The sequence below is a fragment of the Rhipicephalus sanguineus genome, chromosome 5 (assembly GCF_013339695.2).
Source record: "Rhipicephalus sanguineus isolate Rsan-2018 chromosome 5, BIME_Rsan_1.4, whole genome shotgun sequence".
NCBI classification, from domain to species: domain Eukaryota; kingdom Metazoa; phylum Arthropoda; class Arachnida; order Ixodida; family Ixodidae; genus Rhipicephalus; species Rhipicephalus sanguineus.
Window position 1 is genome coordinate 106220499 of NC_051180.1, and position 23510 is coordinate 106244008.

General features: G+C 45.6%; 1 protein-coding gene across 2 annotated transcripts in view; it reads left to right on the forward strand.

Annotated features, from left to right (window-relative positions):
• Window positions 1–5831: 5831 nt before the first annotated feature.
• The window catches only part of LOC119394089 (uncharacterized), a 44323-nt gene continuing 26644 nt past the window's right edge, over window positions 5832–23510 (forward strand). The window contains exons 1-6 of one of the 2 annotated variants that reach the window (XM_037661320.2): window positions 5832–5916; window positions 7455–7757; window positions 10336–10505; window positions 12549–12695; window positions 18189–18326; window positions 21424–21543. In XM_037661320.2, coding sequence (XP_037517248.1) covers window positions 7469–7757; window positions 10336–10505; window positions 12549–12695; window positions 18189–18326; window positions 21424–21543 — 864 coding nt within the window. In that variant the 5' untranslated portion in view covers window positions 5832–5916; window positions 7455–7468. Of the gene's footprint in view, window positions 5917–6193; window positions 6442–7454; window positions 7758–10335; window positions 10506–12548; window positions 12696–18188; window positions 18327–21423; window positions 21544–23510 lie in introns of those variants that run through there. The other variant, XM_037661321.2, reaches the window with a different exon arrangement.

A 23510-nucleotide genomic window follows, 5' to 3' on the forward strand; every position in this document is an offset into this window, starting at 1 on the left:
CTTCGTTGCCTGCACAGAAGCCTTCGCATATTGCCCGGATACATCGTTCCACCATGAGAGGTTCTTCACCCGCTGGCCCTGTTCCATCGGCGGATCCTTGCTCGGACGCTTACGTCACGCGTCTCCTGCACAGCGGAACCACGCTTCGACGTGCCTGCCTTCCTGTTTCCACGCCCCGCACGCCCTGCTTGTTTGCTTTTTCCATTTCAGACGCATTCTATTTCTCACTGTTCTGCTGTCGTGTTTGTACGCGGTAATGTATGTATGTATGTATGTATGTATGTATGTATGTATGTATGTATGTATGTATGTATGTATGTATGTATGTATGTATGTATGTATGTATGTATGTATGTATGTATGTATGTATGTATGTATGTATGTGCGTGACGTGTATGAGCGACCGTAAGTCCCCCGGTGAATTACACCGTAAACGACGTCAGGGGCGTATACAGAATTTCTTTTTCCGGGAAAATGGAAGGGGGGGGGGGTTGAACCACCCATTGTGTATGTTCCTGTGTGCGCTTGTATATCCCTTTCCAATACAGCGACCAGGGTATTGCACATAACAAAAAAAAAAGCGGTGTAGAAAACCAAGCATAGCCAGAATCGGAGCCGATACCACTTTAGCAGCTTCTCTAAGAGGCGAGCAATATGGTTTTGAATGTAGCTCCTCCCTCAGCCGCATTCTTTTATGGGTCCACCTCAGAGTGATGGCGCGGTCAACGAGGAGAGTCACGTGTACGGTGTGCTCAAGTATACCAAATTATTTGAGGAGCTATCTTCGCGCAATTCAAATATTTTAAATCGTGCGAGTTAACTTATGTCCCCTTGAAACAATATTGCGAAAAGGTAGCCTTTTTGTAATCAGAAGTTTGCTCGCATTTGCAAGAATGTATTTACGTCCAGTACACTGGACACCAGGAGGATGCAATTGGCGCGCATCGTGCTAAACAAGGAGGAAGAAGAAGAAAATTAAGAGGGAGCATCACGTGACAATCTTAAGGCACAACCAGAAAAAAAAAATGAAACAGGAGCATGCTGGGAATTGCACAAAGAGCATGGAGCACGAGGAGGGAGAGGCGCCGGAGGAGGTTGGCTCGTGGACGCCAGGCGCGCTCCTTCCCAAGTTTTTTTTTTTGTTTTGCTTTTGTTTTGTTTTTTTTCTCTCTCTCTCTTCACGGTGCTGAACGCCATGTGCGGCAGTTAACCACGCGAAACTTTTTCCGCTTTTCTCGGGTCAAAACAAACCGTTGTTGTGTTTTCCAAGACAATTATCCGTCTGACAGGAACGAAAGCAACATTCTTTCAAGGAAGAAAACAGAATGTGTGTACCCATAAGTGCAACAAATGAATCCCAGCGTCCCGTATACTGGATGTGGTTCTACCATGAAAACCACTGCACTTACATTCTCCTTTATTTTTTTTTTTGCGTACTTTTCAATAGCCTCTTAGCTAGAAAAGAGCATTAAATTTGTTTTTTCTACTCTACAAAAAACTCCGGACTGAAAGGGATATATGTACGAGTATACACACATGCATAGGTGAAAATTTTCGGGAAAATATTCAAGCTCCCTCTCTCTCCCATCCTCCCAGGGTACGCCAGTGAATTCAGGTGTGACTAAGAAATCGAATTACTCGCGACGATTTTATTTTGCGTTGCCTGATTTGTTATTTATTTCAGCTTCTACACGTATTGTTTGCTTTTATTTTAATAAGAACTGTGTAGACGTACACCTGTTTCGGATCGAATCCCGTTCGCGGCGACCGCATTTCGATGGAGGCGAAATGCTAGAGGCCCCTGTGCTTAGATTTAGGTGCACGTTAAAGAACACCAGATGGCCAAAATTTCCGGAGCCCTCCACTACGGCTTCGTACAATCATATCGTGGTTTTGGGACGTAAAACCCCAACAATAATATATTTTATATACCTGTTCGCTATTATTTTTGTCTAAATATCGTTTCCTTTAGTTTCATGAGTGTGAGCAGTATGCGAGACAACAGCGCACAATTAAGATGAAAGACTTTTCTTTTTGCGCAACTTCTTAGTAGGGCACATACGTCCACACATAAACATACAAAATAAAAAAAAATATCTCGCGTGGGTCACTTGTTTCATAAAAATATTTGCAATGGCTTAGATCGGCTATGCCAGGATAGCAAAGGTTTAGCTGATTGTTCTTAGCTTTCAAGATTGTCTAGGATTATTAGCCTTCTTGTGTTCATTCTTGGTACGCTGAACCGCTAATTGTCAGGCAACTACTTCGGGATCCGATGAAATAAGCTTCTCGGCTCTTCTGCGCCGTCGAGCAGCATTTGCGCTCTCCTCCTCCATGGCGTTACCCACCTGCAAACGCCAGTCAGAGGCGCTGTCTAGCGGCTCCGGCGCAGTGTCAGACGGCGACTGCACAGCGAAGGCGAATAGCTGCGCGCGCGCCGGTGCCAATGTGTCTGCCATGGCTACGACGTCACTCCTCTCGAATGCGCAGACCAGCAGCAGCGAGTCGCGCGCGGCGGTGGCAGAGAGCGCGTGAGATGCCGGCTCCGGTCTCCGGTGAGCCAGCTGTGTGACATCACTGACCCTCGCCCATGCGCAGCACGGCTCATGAGGATCCACGCGAAATCGGCTCCGGCTAGGCATGTGTAGCTAACGCTACAAAAGAGTGTACAATATTCTAGCTGTCGAACAATATGGCGTCCTGGGCAGACGGGGATACCGAGCACTACCAAGGAAATATAAAATAGATATCTGACATCTGTTGCATTCAGCGACTACGCTGCCGGAGTGATTATAAAGAGCAAACGAGCAGCGCAATAGGGGTGGTTAAGAGTGACAGCTGAGGACGCTTCAATTATTCGAAATGATAATATAGGTCATTTACCGGAACAGTGCGGGCTGGCAGGAACACTAAGGATTGTCACAATGTCTATATAATTAACTTCAGTGCCTGTGCTGTGGACCGGTAGAATTGAGCAAGGCCTGTTTTCAATGTTGGCTCATTGTATATTGCTTCATGTATACATCAGTGGTTGGAGAGCTGCCTGCGGCCGGTCGGTTAACCATATAGTATTGCAGAAACAACCACAATGCCGTAGCTTAATGGCCAATGGCGTGCGTAGGGTTCTTCATTAGGGAGGCCCAAGTTTCAGCGCAGCGCTCGCCCGCTCCCCCCCTCCTCCCCCAAGCAAACAGATTTCGCAATTTACGCAAAAATGTAAATTAAGCGAAATGGCTTTGGACGTCGGCAGAGGGGTAGGGGACTTGGCTTCTTTCCCCCTAGTCACCTAAGAGGGAAGAGGGGGGGGGGGGCAAAGTCTGCCCCATACATTCACTTAATAGGGAGGGAGGCGGGCGCTGCGGTGACTGCGGTAACATCACGGTGAGAGCCTGAAGTCAGGTCATGTAGAACAGCTTGTGTTCCTGCATGACAATTCGTCTTTCGGTCGCAGTCACGCACCGTGTTATATGTTCGAGGACATGAGCAGGTGTCATTTATTTGTTGTTTCAATTTTCAATAACATCTTTTGTATTCGATATTCGATATTTTCGGCCACCATTCGGCACTATTCGATTCGAATTCGATTCGAGATGAAATTTCACTATTCGCACATCCCTGTTTGCATATCTCATATATTGGAAGTTACGCTTTGTAATTGCAAAGCAATAACTCCACATGTTCGCGCATCATGTGGCAGAACGTTTACGGAATCGCACGAATTCCATTAAAAAAAAAAGCCTCATAGTAATGTAGAAACACATGGAAGATTTGAATTGTTTGTGCAAAAATTTCAGTATAACACACAAGTCTTGAAATATAGTAAGTGCAATGGAATGGCGCGCATTGCGTGCATGTCGACCCGACAGTCATTCTCTCGTTTTCAATGCTTCATATTTCAGTTTGACTGTTTAAAAGCGGCGCTGCAACGCAACGTGTGTATTCCCATGTGCACTTTGAAAGCACACCAGGGCTACTTAGAAAACCTATCCGGTGAGGAGTGGCATGGCTGGAGGCATGACGCCTCCAAGCCGACCTCGCCTCGTTTATCTTCATTAAATATTATCTTCTTGTTTTATCAGGACATGGTATGTTCATCGGCTTCCAGCAAAATATACCCGAATAATTAAGTCCTGATATATCTCACGAAAAGCAAGCAAACTGTAATAATATAATTATTACATAGGCGTGCGCAGGGTTCCCAATCAGGGGGGGGGGCAAAGGTTCATCGCAGCGCCCCCCCCCCCCCACCCTACTAAGTCAATGTATGGGGCAGATTTTGCGACCTCCCCCCTCTTAGGTGACTAGAAGGGTCAATGTACGGGACAGATTTTGCGCCCCCCCTCTTAGTTGATTAGGGGGGGCGGCCGCCCCCCCCCCCTGCCCCCCCCCCTCCTGCGCGCACGCCTATGATTATATAGTTGAGGTTTTACGTCCCAAAACCACGATATGATTATTAGGGACACCGTAGTGGAGGGCGCCGGAAATTTCGACCACCTGGGGTTTTTTAACGTGCTCTTAAATCTAAGTGCACGGGCATTTCGCGTCCATAGAAATGCATGCGGCCGCCGCGGCCGGCATTCGATCCCGCGACCTATTATAAGCAAGCAAACATTATCGATAAGCTTTTGCCGCGTATGGATAAGCACATGTTGACACCTATTGATCATGCTAGACTACAGTAATACTTTATTTAAAAGCCTGCAGTGAAGCCCTACTGCAGTTGTCTATAAAGAGTCGCTAGTAGACCACCTTGCGACGCTAACGTCAACTAGAGCACACGGAATCGCACCCTTTTAACGAAACACCCTTTCCTTGTTTTCCTTTTTTCTTGTAATACTGATGAAGCCAACAAGCGAGAGCTCGTCGTTTACAGTCAAATAAAGTTTTATTCATTCATTCCCACACAGCAACAGTGTTAAATCTTGGGTCTCCCGCCGCAATGTCGTCGGAAGCAATATGTATTATTTATTTTTTCTCCTTCTGTAAGTACTATGACGCAACGCAGTAACGTTCACAAAGCGTTTTGGTTGACCTCGTGGTTGAAGAACCAGCGCTACTGCCGCCGTCGATCGACGCCGTCTACAGTGACTAAAAAAGAGGAAAGAAAGGAAAATCCGGCAAACCTAACCGCCACAGCTGCACGGTACAGATATTTATTGTCCAAAAAGCGTTGTTTTGGTCTCCTCTTTTATTTTACAATATGATGGTTCAATAGAAGCAACTTGCCAATATAAAAGCGATGACAACACATCGCAATCTTTAAACAAGAGTATTCAACTCACCGCCGCTCAAAACAGAAAGGGCGAACGAAGGATTATGACCCTGACTAATATTTCATAGCCATTGTTTACATTTACCACAATCTTTGCCCTTCTGAGATTCGCATGAAACGGCCGGGGCGCATATAAGTCACAGAGGAAGGACAAACAATCCTTTTTCTGCCTCCAAGATATGAGCAAACAAGCCTAATGCATATACAAAATACCATACTACATTTGTATTTAATAGAACCAGGACAATTTATACGGGCTTGGCTGGCACTTATGCGTTCGCGAGTTCTTGTTTCACACACGGGCTGTGCTGTCGAGTTTTCTTATTTATTATTTTACGGTCGCTACCACCGCCATGCGCTTCAAACAAGTTCAAAAATCGCGCTTCAAACACGCGCGCCGTCAGTAGCCGTTAGTTGGCAGTAGCCCAGTCTGAATTAAACTAAAAAATAAAACTCTTTGAAGAAAATAATTTGCAACACGTAGCATGGTTTTCATTAGTACTGTTAATAATAGTGCGCAACATTATTTTTGAAGTTAAAAAAAGACTTGTCACGTGATGTTGTGATTGTTTAGAATCCCGTCATTCCGTCGATTCCGTTTCGTGCATCGTTCCTTCGCATCGAAACTGTAGTATCAGCATCTGGTGAGGTTGTTTTCTCTTTTGTTTGCTCTTTCCAGCCTAGCCTTGCCACGATGACTCACACCTTTATGTACTAGCAATATGCCAAGCGTTTTGTTGTTGGTTTATCATTCACCAGGAAGGCGATAAGCACTCTTGCACAACGTTACGATATTCCACTCTCACTGTTGACGTCGTTGTTGGCTTCCGCATTGAGAAATGAGTTTGATTTCTTGGGAGAAAAACTATAACGCGCTCTTTGCTTTCCCAGTTTAGTGCTTGTTTACTTATTTTGAATTGCACTGGTGTCATGGAGGCCTTGCGTTAACCTTGCGCGTTCACGGTCGGGTTACCTAGATCGAAGGCGTCGAAGGGGCGACCTCCTTGAGGACTGTAAACGAGACTGAAGCACACCGAAGTCGATAAGGGAATTGCGTCTCGCAAGACGTCGTTGGCAAATTGCACCTACGCAAACATCGGTCAGTCGGAGGAGCCTGCGGGTTTGAGGAACGACTCCCGACGAACCAGCGACGCTCGTCGACGCTACAGGTGACCCCATGAGCGCGTTCGCGTCGCGAACTAGGTTTTTGGATGAGAATTTACGCGCGGTAAGCTTTAATTTCGTGTAAAGAGCGTTGATATCTGACAAGCTGAGCGGAAGGCAGACAATGCGTCACGATTGTTTTTTTCACGCATGTGCGTGCGAAGATAAGATCTCCGAGGAACGCTCTTTTCCGAGGCCTGTCATGCCTACTCATGCTCACTTCCTGCAGCCCGTTTGCGTCAGAAAGAACTTTCGCTCGGATGGAATTCGCTGCATTCTTCGGTTACTGACTGGCTTTGACGTCAACTGGCGGTCGCATTGTGTGAGAGTTTGTAAAGTGTGACGTGATCGGTTAGCAATGTGAGCTACTTTGCCCGACTCCACAAGGCCTTTAGGCGAACTTCTTATTTTTTTTTTTTTTTCACCAGGAAACGCATTCCACTGTTAAAGTGAGCGTCAGAATGCATAGCATAGTGAGCGAAGAAAGCAAAATTGGAAGTACGCGATTTCGATTTGCGAATGCGCCTCGCAGTACTTGTTGCGACGCAATGGTCACGCTCGAATGCGTCAGCGGTAACATCCTCAAGTTTGGTTTTTCACCGAACGACTTCGTGATAACTCTATTATTATTTTTTTTTTGTTAGCGCAGACAACACTCGAAAGTTTTATGAACATGCACAGCTATTCGCCTATTATTGCATTATTTAATGAACAAACTATAGCGTGTAGCGCTCTTAAAAGCGTCTGGTATAAATAGTTTTAAGATAGGGTGTGCAAAGCTTTGCGTTAGCGTTTGTCGCCACCGTGCATGCATCATACGCTATCCTCCTGGGTACCCACGTTAAGTGACGAAAATAGTGTATCGTACCCAACGAATTCTGTCTCTGCATGCCTTACTCTAAAACTGCGTAATAAAAGACTTGCGGAGCTATATGGCTCGTAAAGTGTTGCTGCCAGCTTAATCATTCTGGCGGAGTCTGTGCTTTTGTGAATGCACTATTTGTCTCCGTGTTTCCAGGCTAACTTCAAGCAATGGAAACTGCTACAGCGGAGACCGGCGGCGAACAAAACGGCCGCAGCCAGCAGACAGATGGAGTTGCACTGTCGGACATCGGAGCATACTTTAGTGCACCAGCCAAACGTCACTTAGCCACCTGGGAGGAGCTTGAGCTGGAGTTGCACGTCTCGGGCCCCTACGTACCGGGCAGCTGCTTCATCGAGGTTTGCACAGCAGAGTCGATGAAGCAAGGCACGCTGATCTCTTTTGACAAGTGGGTCCAGCAGACCGTTCCAGACACCTTTAACATATTCATCTCCCAAGGTGAGGTTCCTTTTGAAGACCCATACACGACAGTGAATGGCACAGGTCGTGTGTCAACATCGGTTGCTTTTAGGAGCTTGCTCTCCAAGCTTCTTATGCTCGCGCCTTGTCCATCCCGCCGTAGGCACTAGTTCTCATTGCTCCCGCTAGAGGCGCAGCTGTGCTCTCTCCGGTGATTCAAGCATCACTAGATGGCGCGCCGCTGCTCAGGCAGTGCCACACACTTCGCTGCGCACTCGGTGCATGCTCTGGTTAGATAGGTGACCGCTAGAGGGCCGCGCCCATATGCAGCGTTTGCTCTCGGCACGCTTCCTTTCTCTTCGCCGGGAGCTCACTCAGTGCACTTCGCTACCGCTACTCAGCATGAACACCCAAGAAACGTGTATATGATGTGTATATATATATATAACTACATGGTCATGTCTTTATATGACGATAGAGGAATTTGTACGGAGGATTCATGGGTTACCCGATCATCTCTGAGCAAGCTGCTCTAACATCATTCACTGTGTGGATATGGCGTGACTTTTTTTGCGATTGTTTTGGGTCAGTTGCTCGATGTGTCAGTCGTGTGATTGCAGTTGCAGAGCTCGTGAACCAATGAGACGTGCAGGAAAAGGATGTCTGTTTATTTTACGAGATAACAGTGGTGTGAGTGAAATGCCAGTGGCACCAGTCGCGAGGTGTTTCAATGCGGCAACAAGCAGGTCGTGCCAGATGGTGTGAACGCTGGTTGCTTCTTGGCCACCGGCTGCAGTCGGTCGCATGACCTCTTAGTATCGCTATTGAGTTAGCCCTTACCATGCTTGCTCTTCAAACATATCCTGTGTGCAACAATTTCTTTAGAAGTTGCATTCTCATTAAAATCGGATGCAAAATGAAAACCGCTGTAGCAACAGCCTATCACCATGCGCATAGAAGACTACTGTAATTTAATCCACGTATCGCTGAAGTTGGAGCTGTAGAATTGTGTGACCACTTCGTAAACTGTTTAGGCTGAGCTAGTGTACAGCATGCTTAAGAAATTCATGAACAGCAGGGAGGAGGATGTGGTGCTAAGTAATACAGTCGAACCCGCTTATAACGAACTCGAAAGTGTCGCGAAAAGTGGTCGCTATATCAGTAGTTCGTTGTATATGGACTCGCCTTTAAAAACGTGCGCTTAGCGGCCAAGCCGTTTTTTTTTTCTGTGCACTTTTATTAAAGTGCACCCAACCCCTCCGGTGACAAGCTAAGCCTTTTTGCGTCGTGAAGCGACGGCCGCTACGTGCTCACGAGTGAATTACCCGCATTTGCAATGAACTGACACCGCTTCACCGAAGCACGGTACTGCCACGTGGAGCCGATCATCCCTGGCTAGTTGCGTGCAGCGCGTCGCCTACATGGCTCGCGGAGTCACTGCCGGGCCGCTTTCTGTATGCCGTATGCGTGCGTTTGTACGTTCTTCGTGCCTGCTTCACTCTGAACCGTGCACAGGTGCGGCAAGTAGCCTGTTCGTTCAACGTGGCGAAAACAGGCATTTTGCAAGCAATGCGCACTCTATGTCCTAGCGATGCTCTCGCGGCCCTGCACAACGATGCGCGGCGCACTTGAGTTGTCACCTGGTCAAACACGCAGTATACGCTCGCTGTCAGTGCATCGACGTTTCTCGGTGCCCGCGCCGCTCAACAGCAAGCTACCTTCGTTTCTACTCAGCGTGCGGTTTTCGCCAATCAGGGATATCTTAGTCGCGAGTAAACTGGAGCGGGGCACGCGCGAGTGGCCGCCACTCTGACGCTTTAGAAGGCCTGTTTTAACTCTTTTTCGCTTCGTATGCACCATATTTTTACCGCGACCGTGTCTGAAGTGTTCGTTGTAAAAGTAGGAGGCTTTAAAAAAAGTTCGCTATATGTGGACGCAGCTTCAATGGTTAGCATTAGAAAATTGTAAGTGCACCCAAATATGGTCATTATAACCGATAGATCGTTATACGTGGGATCGTTATAAGTGGGTTCGACTGTAGTAAGCCCTCCGACAGAGACGAGTGATGCCTGCGGTCTTACATGTCTCGAATGCAATAAGGGTATCCACCAGAAAACAGGTTCCTATTGCTACTGCCACCAAAATCTTGTGAATAAATAATCAGGTGCATTCAATTTCCGATTTTTCAAAGTATGGAAATCAAAATGCATCGTACCATCAATGACTTTGCATTTTTCGTTCCTGTTGAAGGAAATCAAGTGGGAAAAAAGTGAACCTTTCTTGAATCATGTAATCATGTCAACTGCCGTGGCTGAGCTGCTTCCATTTATGTTGTGTCTGTTGCAGCATTGATACCAATAACTGTAAGCATTGATACTGATAATTTAAGCAGTGCTTTGCACATTCTCTGTTGTCCCTGTGAGCAAGTGCTTGAACCGATTGAATGAGCTCGCCGGCAGATAAAGTGTGCACGTCTCAAGGCAGACGCGTTACTGTTAGTAATGTTGCATAGAGGAATTGAAGGAAAGATAATGGTGAGTTTTCATAATTTCACTGTACTTTAGGCAATTGTCAGTGCAATAGACAGTAATGCTGTGCTTTTCTTTTGTTCTTGCAGATTACAGACTGAAGCCTGAGACTGAGTATGTGGCACGTTTTCTGCACGAAGGCATCGCCATTGCCATTAGTGAGAGCTTCAGTTTCTTTGAAGGCGACAATACTGACGAGCTGTTTGTCTTGAGCGTGAAGGAACTTCGCGAGCTCACTGCATGCAGGAAACAGTTACGAGTAAGTGAACATTTTACGTGTGCTCTGTTTTGTATGTATCAGGGAATGCAATGAAGGTCACAGAGGGTGCTGTTACTATCGAGAAACTGGTGCATCGCATATGAAAGAGAGGCATGGGTGTGCATAATGTAATTCCATGTGAGCAGTCTCATGCTTTTATGTCACTAAATACGACTTAATTCATACAGTCCACGCTCATTCAAATGGACCCACGTTCAGGAGACTTTTGGATATAATGGGGCATTTTTCAACCTTAGGGTTTGTGCGATATAAATTGATCATGACATTCCAGAATAACACGAGGCGCCAAACACATCCAAGTTACTTTATATTGACGAGGATCATGAAATCCCAGTATTCATGCCACAAGTGTGCATACCTGCTCAACAGTAATGTTGGTCAGTGTATGAGGTTTAAAGTCCCATTGCGACTCGGGCTATAAGAAACACCATAGTGAAGGGCGCCGGATAATCTCGACCGCCTTACCAGATCGCAGATACTAAATGCATGCATCATAAACATGCGATAATGAACATGTCATGACATGAATGCTTCAATTTGCCTCAAATCCAAACAGTGTGGTGTATACAGCTCCTCACTGACAGCTTTGCATTACATTGATGCTTGGGATCTGCCAGATTTTTTTTTTACTCAGGCCCAATAACAACTTTATTCAAACTCATACTTGCGCACTAAGGCTCATACTTGCTCTACTCACACCCATAGATACTCACGTTATTACTCGTGTATACTCACACTCATGCGTACTCACTCACGTTCGTACTCACGCCTACTCTACCACCTGAGCACTGACTCACATTGATACGTCTTCTTACACTAACCAAACTCACTCACGTTCATACTCATGCCCTCTGACACTCATCGGTACTCGCTCACATTCATACTATGTCTGCTCACACTCATGAGTACTCACTCATGTTCTTACTCACGTCTACTCACACTCGCAAGTACTCATTCACGTTCATACTCACGCCTACTCACACGTATCGTCACTCACTCGTACTAACACGCACGCCTTTCAAATGACTGAGTGAGTGTGAATGAGTGTACTCATAAGTGAGTAGTACGCTGATTTACGCATTGGTGTGCACGCCCTCTGAGACACTTATTCAAAATGGCGGCATGACTGTGTTTCTTCGTGAGGCATGACGCAGAGAGTAGGTGTATTTATATGTGTAGTTTTTTTTCATTAAATGCACATTATGAATGGATTAAGCTGTGAAAGAACTTTTAGTTCTGATCAAATTTATCATTGTGTTGACTGCAGCAGTTCTGTGCTTGGAATTTTTTTCGTAACTGCTGATTACTGGGGATGACAATGCTCCATTTCGCCTCTAATGGAGATTGCCGAACTCCCATTGTGAAAAGTTCCGTTTAACTTCTTTGGCGCAAGAAAGACTGCATCTTTCTTGAAGTAAAGCCGAAGTGACCTTGTGACAGGGGTATTATTCATGCAACAAAATTTGATGGACCACTCTCAAGGACGTGAGTTCAATACATGGCCATGGCAGCTGCATTTTAATGAGGGCGAAATGCTAGAATGCACATACACTTAGATTTAGCTGCATGGTAAAGAGCCCTTAGTCATCAAAATTAATCTGGAGGCCTCCACTGCTGCATGCCTCATAATCATGCTTGTGCAAGTAAAAATCTAATAATTAAACTTCTCTACGTATTTTTCATGACAGAGGCAAGTTTAATAGTGTAGTACGTAGAATTTGGAATCTAACGTACCACGATAACCTGCAGTCTTTGCGGTGCTTTGCAGTTCGTTTGTGCTCTATGCGCAGTATACCAGAACATTGTATCAGATGTATGTACATCACACATTGGCAGCAGCATGGAACACACTGGGCAGACAAGCATGAGCGATGCTTGAATTTTCCTAGGGTGTTCCACAGATTCCTTGGAAACTATACCTTTATGAAGCACTCTGTCTGTGATTTCATTTCATTTAGTTCTTACCAGTCGCCTGCTCATTCCACTTCTGTCTTGGAATGCAAGATTTGTGTTGTCTTCCAGGGATGTCAGGCCAAGCTGAGCCAAGTTGAAAAGCAGCTGAGAGAAGAGAAGCAAGAGAGGTCTCATGAACGTGAGCACAACCAGCTAAATGAAGCTGTTGTCTGGGAACTAAAGCAAGGCATAACAGCAAAGAATGCCGAGTATGCGGTAAGGATGCAGCAACAAGCACCACCACTGCACCTCTTACTAGTTCCAAAAAGTGCTGTTCCTTTTCTTTTTGCTTGGGGAATATCTTACAGACCCATTTAAATATTAACCGAATTGTTCAATATGATTCATGCATGACACATCACATTCTTTTCAAGTGAGAAACAAACATTTACTGTCCTCTCATACAAACATTTGTATGAGAGGACAGTAATTCGTACATTTTAAAATTTTATTTGTTACTTCAAAGGTTCCTGGTTGTACCATATTTACATGGTTGTAAGTCGACATATATGTATGTCAACCCCCATTATTTGTACATAAAAAATAAAAACGCGAGTGCATTCCATGAAGGAAATTTATTAGTGTCGGGGGGGTGGGGTCGCTGGGCTGCTTACTCGTCCTCACTAGTCGTTGTCAAGGCAGACCTTCTCACGAACTTTGATGGCCATGCCCTGTTGGCCTGGCATACCCTCATTTCCAAAGCAAAGACATGAGCTTTTTGCGTGACCATTTAGCATGTCATCAGTAGAGACCGATCACATAGTTTGGAAACTTGTGCCTCGAGCTGTGGATGACTTCAGCCTGCGAAAACCTGGGCACTTGGCGTTGTATATGAAAATTTGGTCACACTGCAGTCACTTCTGCTGCCTCACCCATTGAGAAACTTGAAACTTGCACCCCGCTGCGAAGTTGTTAGTTTTTTTCGCATGGAATTAGCAGCCCTCTTTGACACTGTCGATTAGTACCAAAGCTTTGTGGGCTCGGAGCACTCACAATGAAGCATGATGAGCCGGTGCAACAGTAGCACACGGCCGTCAAAAAAAAAATTATGGCAGCTTCATACCATTGGTGCCAAGCCCGAAGGTAGAGCGGAGCTGGGTGGCCTTCCTTGTTTCTCTTTATTTTTTCCTTTCTTCTCTCTCTCCCTGTTTTTTGTACCTGTTGCTTTCTATTTCTTCGTTTCTTTCTCTCTATCTCTTTCTCTTTCTGCCTTGATCTCTGTTTTTTCTCTTTCTTGTGTCGGTTTCCTTCTATCTCCATCTCTTTTTATGTGTTTTTCTTTCTCTCTGTTTCATTGTTTTCTTTATTTCTCTTTCAGTCTTGCTCTCTGTTCTTTCTATCGCTTTTTTTATGTCTGTTTCCTCCTATCTTTCTGTGTCTTTCTCTGTCTTTCTATCTTTTTATATATATATCTATTCCCTTTATTTCTCTCTTTCTTTTTTTTTCTCTTTCTATCTCTTTCTCCTGTTCTTCCACCCTCTCTATTTTTTCTATCTTTCTCTTTCTCTCTTCCACGTGTTTCACATGCTCCACTTCGCGGAGCAGGGTTTTCGTTTAACGCTTGCGCCTGCTGTACTCGGTAGTGTGGCTTTTTCATACGCACCTGTGGTTTTCTGTGCACACCAAAGTTATCACAGCCGGCTTAAACAGCTCTGCTGTTAAATAAAATGACACGACAAAGAGACGAAGAAGGAAACTCATCCATCAACTACTGGCAACCCCCCTGACACTGGGGGGTACCAGTAGTTACAGACAGGACAGCCAGTTCTGATTGTAACAGTGGCTCTTCCAGCAATGGCCGACGCTTCATATATGGCATGTAGTGCTCTGATGTCCATTGTTGATGGAAGAGTCACTCCTTCAATCATCAGCAGCACTTCTGACAACAAACAGCAGCTCATTGGTGCTCTAACATTTGCAAAGGAAAAAAAAACCCCTTTATTTTGTTTTATTTTTTTCAAAACAAGCATGCAGAATAATTATACTCGATGGGTAGGACCGGAAAGCAAGCGTAAGGTTATAACCATGCCTTAGCGTCGCTGATTTCCGATTTTTCTTGCCATTAGTGGCGGTACAAGTTTTTGTTTCCATTGTAAGTGGACCCTCACCACACCCCTCTAAGAATTTCAGGTTTAATTAAAATATGTTGACCTACAGTCGTGTAAGTAAGGTATTGCATGAAGTCGAATTTGTATAATACCCCTTGAGGGTTGTGTCCTATAGTGTAGTAGAATCTCATTTAAATAGAATACTATAAAGACACTGGAAGATTGTTTCAATTAAGAGTAGTTCTGGTCACTGAGAAAGCTGTGCAGAGGTGCAGTGCTATATGTCATACACCTGTCGTACATCCAAACACTGCTGGATATGATAAGCATAAAGAAATGAACGTAGCAAATGGTTTGCACCTTGGTATCTAAGTAATGATGCACCTAAGTAATGACGCTTGTATGCTTGTTCCCATGGTCTTTAGTTTGTAGCTTGTATTGCATTGACATAACGCAGTGGAACACCGCTGGCACGTTCTTGTAGGGACTGTAAGAATTAACTGTGAGAGCCGGAAAACGCAAGAGCTTAAAATCAGGAAAAACAAAAAAAATTGAGTATTGGTGAGCTGCACAGAATTTATTTCAATGCCTATGCTTGAAAAAACCACGCAACGTTGCCTGGTGCCTTTACTCATGCCTGATCAGCAAAAAGAGTTTTTCGAGCCCCTGCAGTGTTATGTCCTTTAGGTAAATGTAGTGCCACCACGAACGACACCTGGCATATGATCACTTTTGGCTATACCTTCGCAAGGTTGTTGCCGGATGCGTTGGTGTCTCCAAGCGATGTGTAGCACTATTGTATTGGCATATTGTCGGACAGCCGTGGCTTGTACTAGACAGCTGAACGCCTTGCAAAGGTAAAAGTACCGCCGAAAGCGATTGTCCAAGCAAATGGCCCCTGCTCCAAAACTTCATCACTGGTGCATACATTGGCGCACTCAGTCGGGATCTAATTGACGGATAGACCTGCGGAGGTGAGAGTGGCGCCATCCACAGATAATTAATGTATCCGATTCTTTGGCACCAACAGTTGGAGGCTTGAAAGAACTAAGTGCACATAGCACGCTTGCACAACCACCACGACAAGTCAATGACCCCCAAGAAAACAAGGCAGCACGAGAAGACCGCACACTCCTCTGACAAATAACGATAATGATGAGTCTACGCCAACATGACAGTGGAAACAAATACCAGTCTTGAAGGCCTTCCTTTCGTGAGCACCAAAACCAAGTCCAGAACCAATTCATCATAGACGCCAGCTTTGCAGCAAAAACCTCAAAGGCTACGCTTTTGCTCACGACAACTGTAAGTACATTATGGGTGTTGCTTGCACCACTCATACCGCTAATCTTACAATCTGGCCAGGCCAATCAGCATGAAAAATCAACATGGCCGCTCTCTTCCGTGGTTGCCCAGCCGGCTGGAAGCTCAGTTTGCGACGTACAGTCGCTGATCGATAAATCGGACACCGATAATTCGGAGATGCTCGGTAATTCGGACAGTCGCGCGGCACCGCCGATGATCCCATAGAAGTAATGTGTAAAGACGACCAATATTTCGGACAGCTGCGAGATCTATATTCGATAATCCGGATCCTGTCCGAGACTGTCACGCACGCCGAATCACCAGCCATTATCTCCTCCGGCACCCGTACCATACAAAGTATGGCCTCAGAGATCAAAACGAAAGCTAATTGGTGATCTATGAGGCTTTATTTCGATTGCTACTTTATGCCTCAGAGATTTGTGATTGGAAATGCCGATCTTGGAGGCGCTGGTCAACTGTGGGAAACATCGCGAACATCTGACATTCCAGTTCCTGTATCCCCGCGCCGCGCTGCTATCGCCGCCTGTCGAATGTGTCTGCGGTAAAGCGTTTTCCGCTCGCGTTCATTTTTATCTTGAGAATTGCTTTATCTTACGCTGCACTGTCTCAAAAGATCCGAGTTAAATGGTGCCAACGGCGTCCTCACAGCCAGCACCAACGACAACGAAACGCGGCAGATACAGTCAACTGCCGATTTTTCGGACGCCCGATTTTCCGGTCATGCTCGAAAATTCGGACGCTTTCGCGGCACCGTCACCAGCCCCATAGACGTCAATGGTCAAAAACGTCTGAAATTTCAGACGCTAAAACTCTTCGGCATCCGATTTTTTGGACTTTCTGCCCAAATTGCAGGTCCGAAAGGCAATAATTGAAGCCCCCACCTCTGCCGCGTCTGTCATCGCGTAGGTTCGAACCAGCGCTTTCGCGAGTAGACCTGTTTGCGACAGTAGCAAGTCCGAAAGTCAGCTTTGTCGCAATGCCGAAATGTTACGGGGTGAAGCGGACCGGAAATTCAAAGTGGCCGCTATCACGGCGCCGTGCGGCAATGTCTTTACGGATAAGCAGTGGAAATGCACGGAGGCGTGATGGCGGCAGGTGGCAAACGCGCCAGTACGGCTAAATCACTGGCATGCCTTACGATAAGCATCTTCAGTCAACTGCTCGATAGTGCATGTGGCCTTGTGCAGTTGCATGCGTAGTGCATGCATTTAATAGGTGAGAACTGAAACGCGCCGCGCCGCCATTCATGCTGCCTCTTTGTGCGACCGCTAAGTGCGCCGCACAGACGTGTTTCCTTCACGAATGAAACCAGCTCGTCATCGTACAGTGATCACATCACACTGGCAGAGGTACAGGTGGACATGGTTGCACGTAAGCGGAAGTGCGGGCAGCAATGCATTGACAACATTTTTCGGCCACCGGGACCCTGAAGTGTCAATAAAAGTATTTTTTTTCCTGACGCATTCGTTTTTTCGGACATTCGATAATTTGGACTTATTTACGTTCCCCGTGGAGTCCGTATTATCGGTCGTCGACTGTGTCATACAGGTCCCGTAGTTGCGACGTAACAGCAAGGTTCCTAATAGTACATCAGATCCTATGGGAGCTATGCCGGGACCTGTGGTAAACCACAGAACAGCCGAGAAAATGCACCAGTGAGGGATGTAACAGTGGGGTTCTACTGTATTTACTTGTACTTACATCATAGACAACAATGCCTTTAGTGGTCAGGTTCATAGTGACTCGACATTATCTCGAACAGATGCAAACGCCAATTGTTATGCTTTAAGATTTGATGTCATGTTTCAATCTGTGAGCGCTGTGAGTCGCTTTGTCGCAAAATGAAGTTCAGAAAATGCTTAGTGGGGGGGGGGGGGGGGTCCACTTCACCACCTTGACCTTCTTAGGCTCACCAATTCAAATCGGTTCATGTAGTTCACAACGATCCATTCTTTTATCTGAAACAAATGCCAAAACACAACAATGAACAAAGCCACAAGTGCATTGAAGGTGCTACCATGAAGATTAGGCAAATCTGTGTACTACCCGTCATTCCCATGGTGGCTGAACAAACGCAGTGCCAGAGTTCCCTCTGGTAAATATTGTAATAAACTCTATGATTACACAAGCCTAGTCTTTCAATCTAGCTCAACTGAATATTTCCCGCTGGTGTCCCTCGAAGCTGAATTCTGTCATTGTTCTAAATTAACCTTTCACGCCACCCTGGAAGTTTGCTCGATTTTCTGTTCATCATTCTTGAAAACTCTGAATGTCTCATTCTTTGGATACTGGCGAAGAAGCATTTTCACCTTTACGCCTGTGTTTGTTCTTGCAGAAATCTCTCAGCGAGATGGAAAGGAAGCATAGGCAAGACATGGAAGTTAAAGAGACAGCACTTTCATGCACAAGAAAGCTGTTGGACGTGTCTACCAAGAACTTCAATACCCTCAAGGCTGAACATGAAGCACTTGTGGTGAGTTCTTGTAACTTCCTGTATTCGCTGTGTAGCTTTCCATATTCAGTTTGACCATGGTGGTTCATTTGGAATACAGTAGACTCATTAGACAGAACCTGGAGGGCCCAGGAAATTATGTTCCGTTTAACAGGAGTTCTGAACAGTGGTGCAGAATACAAGTAAGAAACCAATCATATAAGAGGCAGTTGTTCCATTTAAGCAGCAGTTCCTTTTAGAGATTTCCATTTACTGATGTAGAAGCCATGGCACTGCAGTGCCAAGCATAAAAGTGTGGGTTCGACTGCCAGCCATGGCAGCCGCATTTGATGGTGGTGAAATGCAAAAAGCCTGTGTACGTTGATTTAGGTGAAAGGGGCCAGTGTGGTTTAAAATGTCTGTTTAAATTTGTTTTTGATTTTGATGAAACTTGCTGAGTTTATGCAATTAAGTGCTGCTTTCAAAGATGGAATTACATTTCTAGTACAATATGTAGTTTTTAAAATATAGAACATTTCATTTGCATTTTCGGGAGAAAGACTTTTCTTAAAAACTGAGAGGGTTATAATGTAAGTCGGCATATCGCAATAATCGTGAATGAGAACTGTATGCAATAAAACAAGGATGTTCTAAACCCATTTGAACAAAAGTTGTGATATGTTGAACATCTGCAAGTGAGTCAATGTCATGCTGAGATTTTGCTCACAAGATCTTGAGTTCTTTTTTTAACAGTGAAGCTGTTAAAGCTGGTAGTGAGACGTCCGTTAACAAAAAAACCCCTGCTGCGCCGTTGCCATAGTAACCGCCACAGCTGTGTGCCACATGCTAAAATAGCCAAGCCGCTGCCGAGCCATCGCCATAGCAATCGCCACAGTTTCTTACACCGTAACTCAGTGACAGTGATTTCAACACATTCAGAGTGGCAAGCTTTGCGCATATTTCGGATCTGGCCGTCGCTGTCTCTTGGCTGCCGCTTCTTCAGCCAAGCATGCTGGATCAAATCGCTGCCGGCGTTGCGATTCCCATGTTGCAGCATGACGAGCTGAGGATCAACCATCTTTGCTGTGTCAAGCTTTGCACAACTTAGTGCAAACTCCCCACATTTTTTTTTTTTTTTTCGGTAAGAGCACTGCTGCTGTTCCTACAGTGGTGCATTACTGCCTGCACTGCTATCAAAACAAGAAAATGATTAAATGTTCTTTGATAAAGCTGACTGAGAAGACTTTTGTTAAGCCAATGCATAGTGGCGGCCAAAAATCACAATGCCATAGCAGGTTTTTGTTTCTTAATTCGGTGTGTGATGTCCCAAAACGTAAAAAGCGGCCACCATAAACAGAGGTTCTGTAATTCAGGTTGCCTTGCTTTCACGTAATTTTAGTCCGCAAGCTTTTTCTTGTTTTTGTGGCATGCAGTGGTTTTCGATGTTGCGCGTTCATCGTCGGACTGAGTGGAGAGCAAGTCGTTTGGTTCGATGAACATGGTAGCATCGGCGTTGCACTACTCTTGGCCGAGGTTTTGATGACAATGCGTGGTACGGAATAAGCACGATAGCTTCACTTCACGCTTAGTATGACAATAAGTGTTAAGCGTTGTATTTTTTTTTATTTTGTTTTATGCGCGATTTGCGGTGCTGTGAAGAGGACTCCACAAGCGTAACATCAAATTGTGGTAGCCTGATATCTGTTTCGGCAAAATTAATTTTTTTATGTCATTGAAATTAGTTCTTTCGCACTGCCGTATGATTCGAGCAGTGTTGTGGCATTCTCCATAAAAAAAATTGGATCATTTGGTGACTATACTTTGCATAAAAGGTTGAATTTCAATTGAACGAATTTTCTATAGGATGAAGTAAATTTCATATTTTACCGACTTCATTATATTGAAGTTTCACTAACAGCACTTCAGTTCCTTCTTCAAGGGGAATAATGATTTAGATGTCAAGGTGCAGGCTTGTTGAAAAAACACATCATGCGGAAAGTTGACACGGCTATTAACTGCTCTGCCAAATATTACAGTCGTGCGCGCTGCGTAAAGGCCACAAGTGGAGCACGAAGTTGCCGTTTCCTCAGGCGCCCTCTTTTCAAACAGAGGCCGGTTCTCGCTCTCGTCGATGGGCGTCTGCACGTTGACGTCGCGGATCTGCCTGTTTACGTCGCAAGAGACATAGCATCCTCATTGGCTGGTAGCCGACGTAAATCGAGAGCGGCGTTTGGATCAGATGCGCTTCTTGCCACGAGGTGCCGCCACTTGCCGGCGCCGCACTCCTCAGTACACGGTAGCCGCACTCGCGTACGCGAATCACAGCGGGAGAGCGATCGCGTTTCATGACGCGCGCTGACGTAACTTCTTTCTCCCGTGCCATCCCTCCCTATGTAGCTTCCAGTGCGCTCATCGGCACGAGAAAAGAGCGAAAGCTCTGAAAGCATGCGCCAAACCCCCGTAACTCCGCTCATTCTTGACGGATTCGAGAAATTTTTGTGGCAATCGATTCGGGAGGCAGTAAACTCCGACACTGAGGTCATTGGATCATTACTTGGAAAAGTGGTTCATGACCCCTTTAGTGTCTTTCATGGCTCAGGTGGGGAGAAGTGGGTGTTAAGTTTTTTCTTTGGTTACTCGGAAGGGATAGGCTGGGGACGGTCCAAGACTGTTCACAATTCACTCCAGCCACGCTTTCCCTTACTTTTCCAGCTTTGCTTGAAGTATATAAATTAGTGTTTCTTTAGTCACATGGTGAAAGCCTAATGAAGTGAATATGTGCAAGTAACTTGTTGCTGAGGTAATTTTGTTCCATTATTTTTCATCGGATATTAATAAGGAACAGAAAAATCTGTTGTGGTGGAAATTTCGTTGAAGTGGACTTCATTGCGCTGGGATTTCACTGTATCATTACTTTATGGTTGTGTATTTCTTGGAAACTAAAACAGCTTGGAAGAAACGAGTATTATAATAAATACTTCAGGCCACTTGAGACCTGCCAGTATTTTTTATAGGGTATAGAGGGCTTTCATTTACCGGAAAAGAGATTTTACAAACTAAACATTACAGATTTATATTAGTACTCATTCAAACAGTTTTTTTGCCATTTGTAAAGTGAAATGACTGATGTCTTGTGTAGGTGGACCACAAGCTGCAGCAGGAAGCACTGGAAAATGTTCAGGAACAGCTGTATGCGCAGGAAAGCACAAAAGGCTTGCTTCGCAGTGAACTCCAGAGCTTGCAGGAAAGCAGGGCCAAGGTAAGGCAAAGGCTGTACACATACAGTCCAATCTCGTTAGCGGGGTGCTGAATTGGAAAAAAAAAAATACCGTATATACTCGTGTAATGGCCGCAAGGTTTTTTCCAAGGTCTGGGTTGAAAATCGCGGGTGCGGCCGTTACACGGATAACAATACACAACTTCCTTTTTGCGCACGTGTTTTCAGCACTACCTGCCTTTATTGAACTGCGGTACTCGCTCGTACTGGGAGAAGCGAGAAAGAACCTTTGTCACTTTCACGCGGTTGAAAGAATGTTATTCCTCACCCTTGTCCTCTTCGCTTGTCCCATCCTCAAGCTCGCCTCTGTCACAGATGAGGTCGTCCTCCGTTCCATCGAGTTTGTTAGATATTTCGTGACCTTGAAAGTTCTCTCCACAGTCTTGAAAGAAACCCCATTAGAGGTGTGCACGGGCTCCGGGTAGCCCGAAAGCCCGAGCCCGGACCGGCCCGCGGGCCGGGCTCGGGCGGGCCGACGTATTTTTACCTCGGGCCCGGGCTGGGCTCGGGCTGCTTGGAGTTTTATCGGGCCGGGCTCGGGCCCGGCGCAAAGCCCGACTCAAGCCCGAAACATAGAGAATGAACGGGAATCGTTTTCCAGCACGCATACAGCGCCTTTTCCGCTTTTCCTTTCCATTGCAGTTGTTCGGCGAGTGGAGCGACAGTGGTGAGAATGTAGCAGTTACAAAAGATGAGCTCTCCGATTATCTCTATGGAATCGCCCTCCTGTCCATCTGAAGTTTTAGTCTTCTGGAAAAAACAAGCAGCAGAGATATGCCAAGCTTGCCAGGCTGGCAAAAAAGATATTAGCAATTCCGGCGACGAGTGCAAGCAGCGCACGTAACTTCAGTTCGGCGGGCTACATAATGCAAAAGTGCCGCACATCGTTGAAGCCGGAATCGGTGGACTGCATGCTTGCTGTTTTTGCACGACAATTTGTAAATCTGTGTAATAGGGACTGTTCGTCGTGTGTCGTTTGGTCATATTCGATATGCTCAATAAAATGCCAAATTGATGGAAAACGATGTTTTGTTTTCGCAGCGAACCTTCAAAAAGCCGGGCCGGGCCGGGCCCGGGATTGTGTTTACGTACGTCAGGCCGGGCTGGGCAGGCTCGCAGCCCTTTGCCGTCGGGCTCGGGCGGGCCTTCGACAAAGTCAGCGGTCCCGGGCCGGGCTCAGGCTCGGAAATACGGCCCATGCACAGCTCTAAACCCCATCCCATGCTTCGAAAATGGATGCCCTCTTCAGCCGTTCAGTCGGTATTGTTTTGTGCGCCTAGAAGGAAGCCGGCCGCTAAATCTTGGAGACTGATTTGCTACCTGGAGGTGCCGAAATCTGGGCATGGCTACCTTGTTTTGCCCCCGAAAAAATACAAAAAAAAAAACTTCGGGATTGTTGCACAGTATAGCACATAACACTGCTAACCTTCTCAAAAATTAAGGATGCGGCTAATACAAGGGTAATTTGTACATTATATTATATATATATGTATATATATGTGTGTGTGTGTGTGTGTGTGTGTGTGTGTGTGTGTGTGTGTGTGTGTGTGTGTGTGTGTGTGTGTGTGTGTGTGTGTATATATATATATGTCGAGAAAAGATGATTCTAGGTCCGGGTAAATATACGCAGTGAAACAGACGCGCGTACGAAGCGATTTATTGACGTTTCGGCCGCGGGTCCGGCCTTCATCAGAATCATTTCTGATTCTGATGGCCGAAACGTCAATAAATCGCTTCGTACGCGCGTCTGTTTCACTGCGTATATATATATATATATATATATATATATATATATATATATATATATATATATACCTTTTTTCTCGGGGGAGGGAGGGGGGAGATACTTGACGAAGTTTCTGGGTGCAGCCATTACACGAGTATATACGGTATGTGCTTGGTTTAAGTTGAGGTTCAATGCAGTTCATTTCACTCTGGTTCCGTTTCGG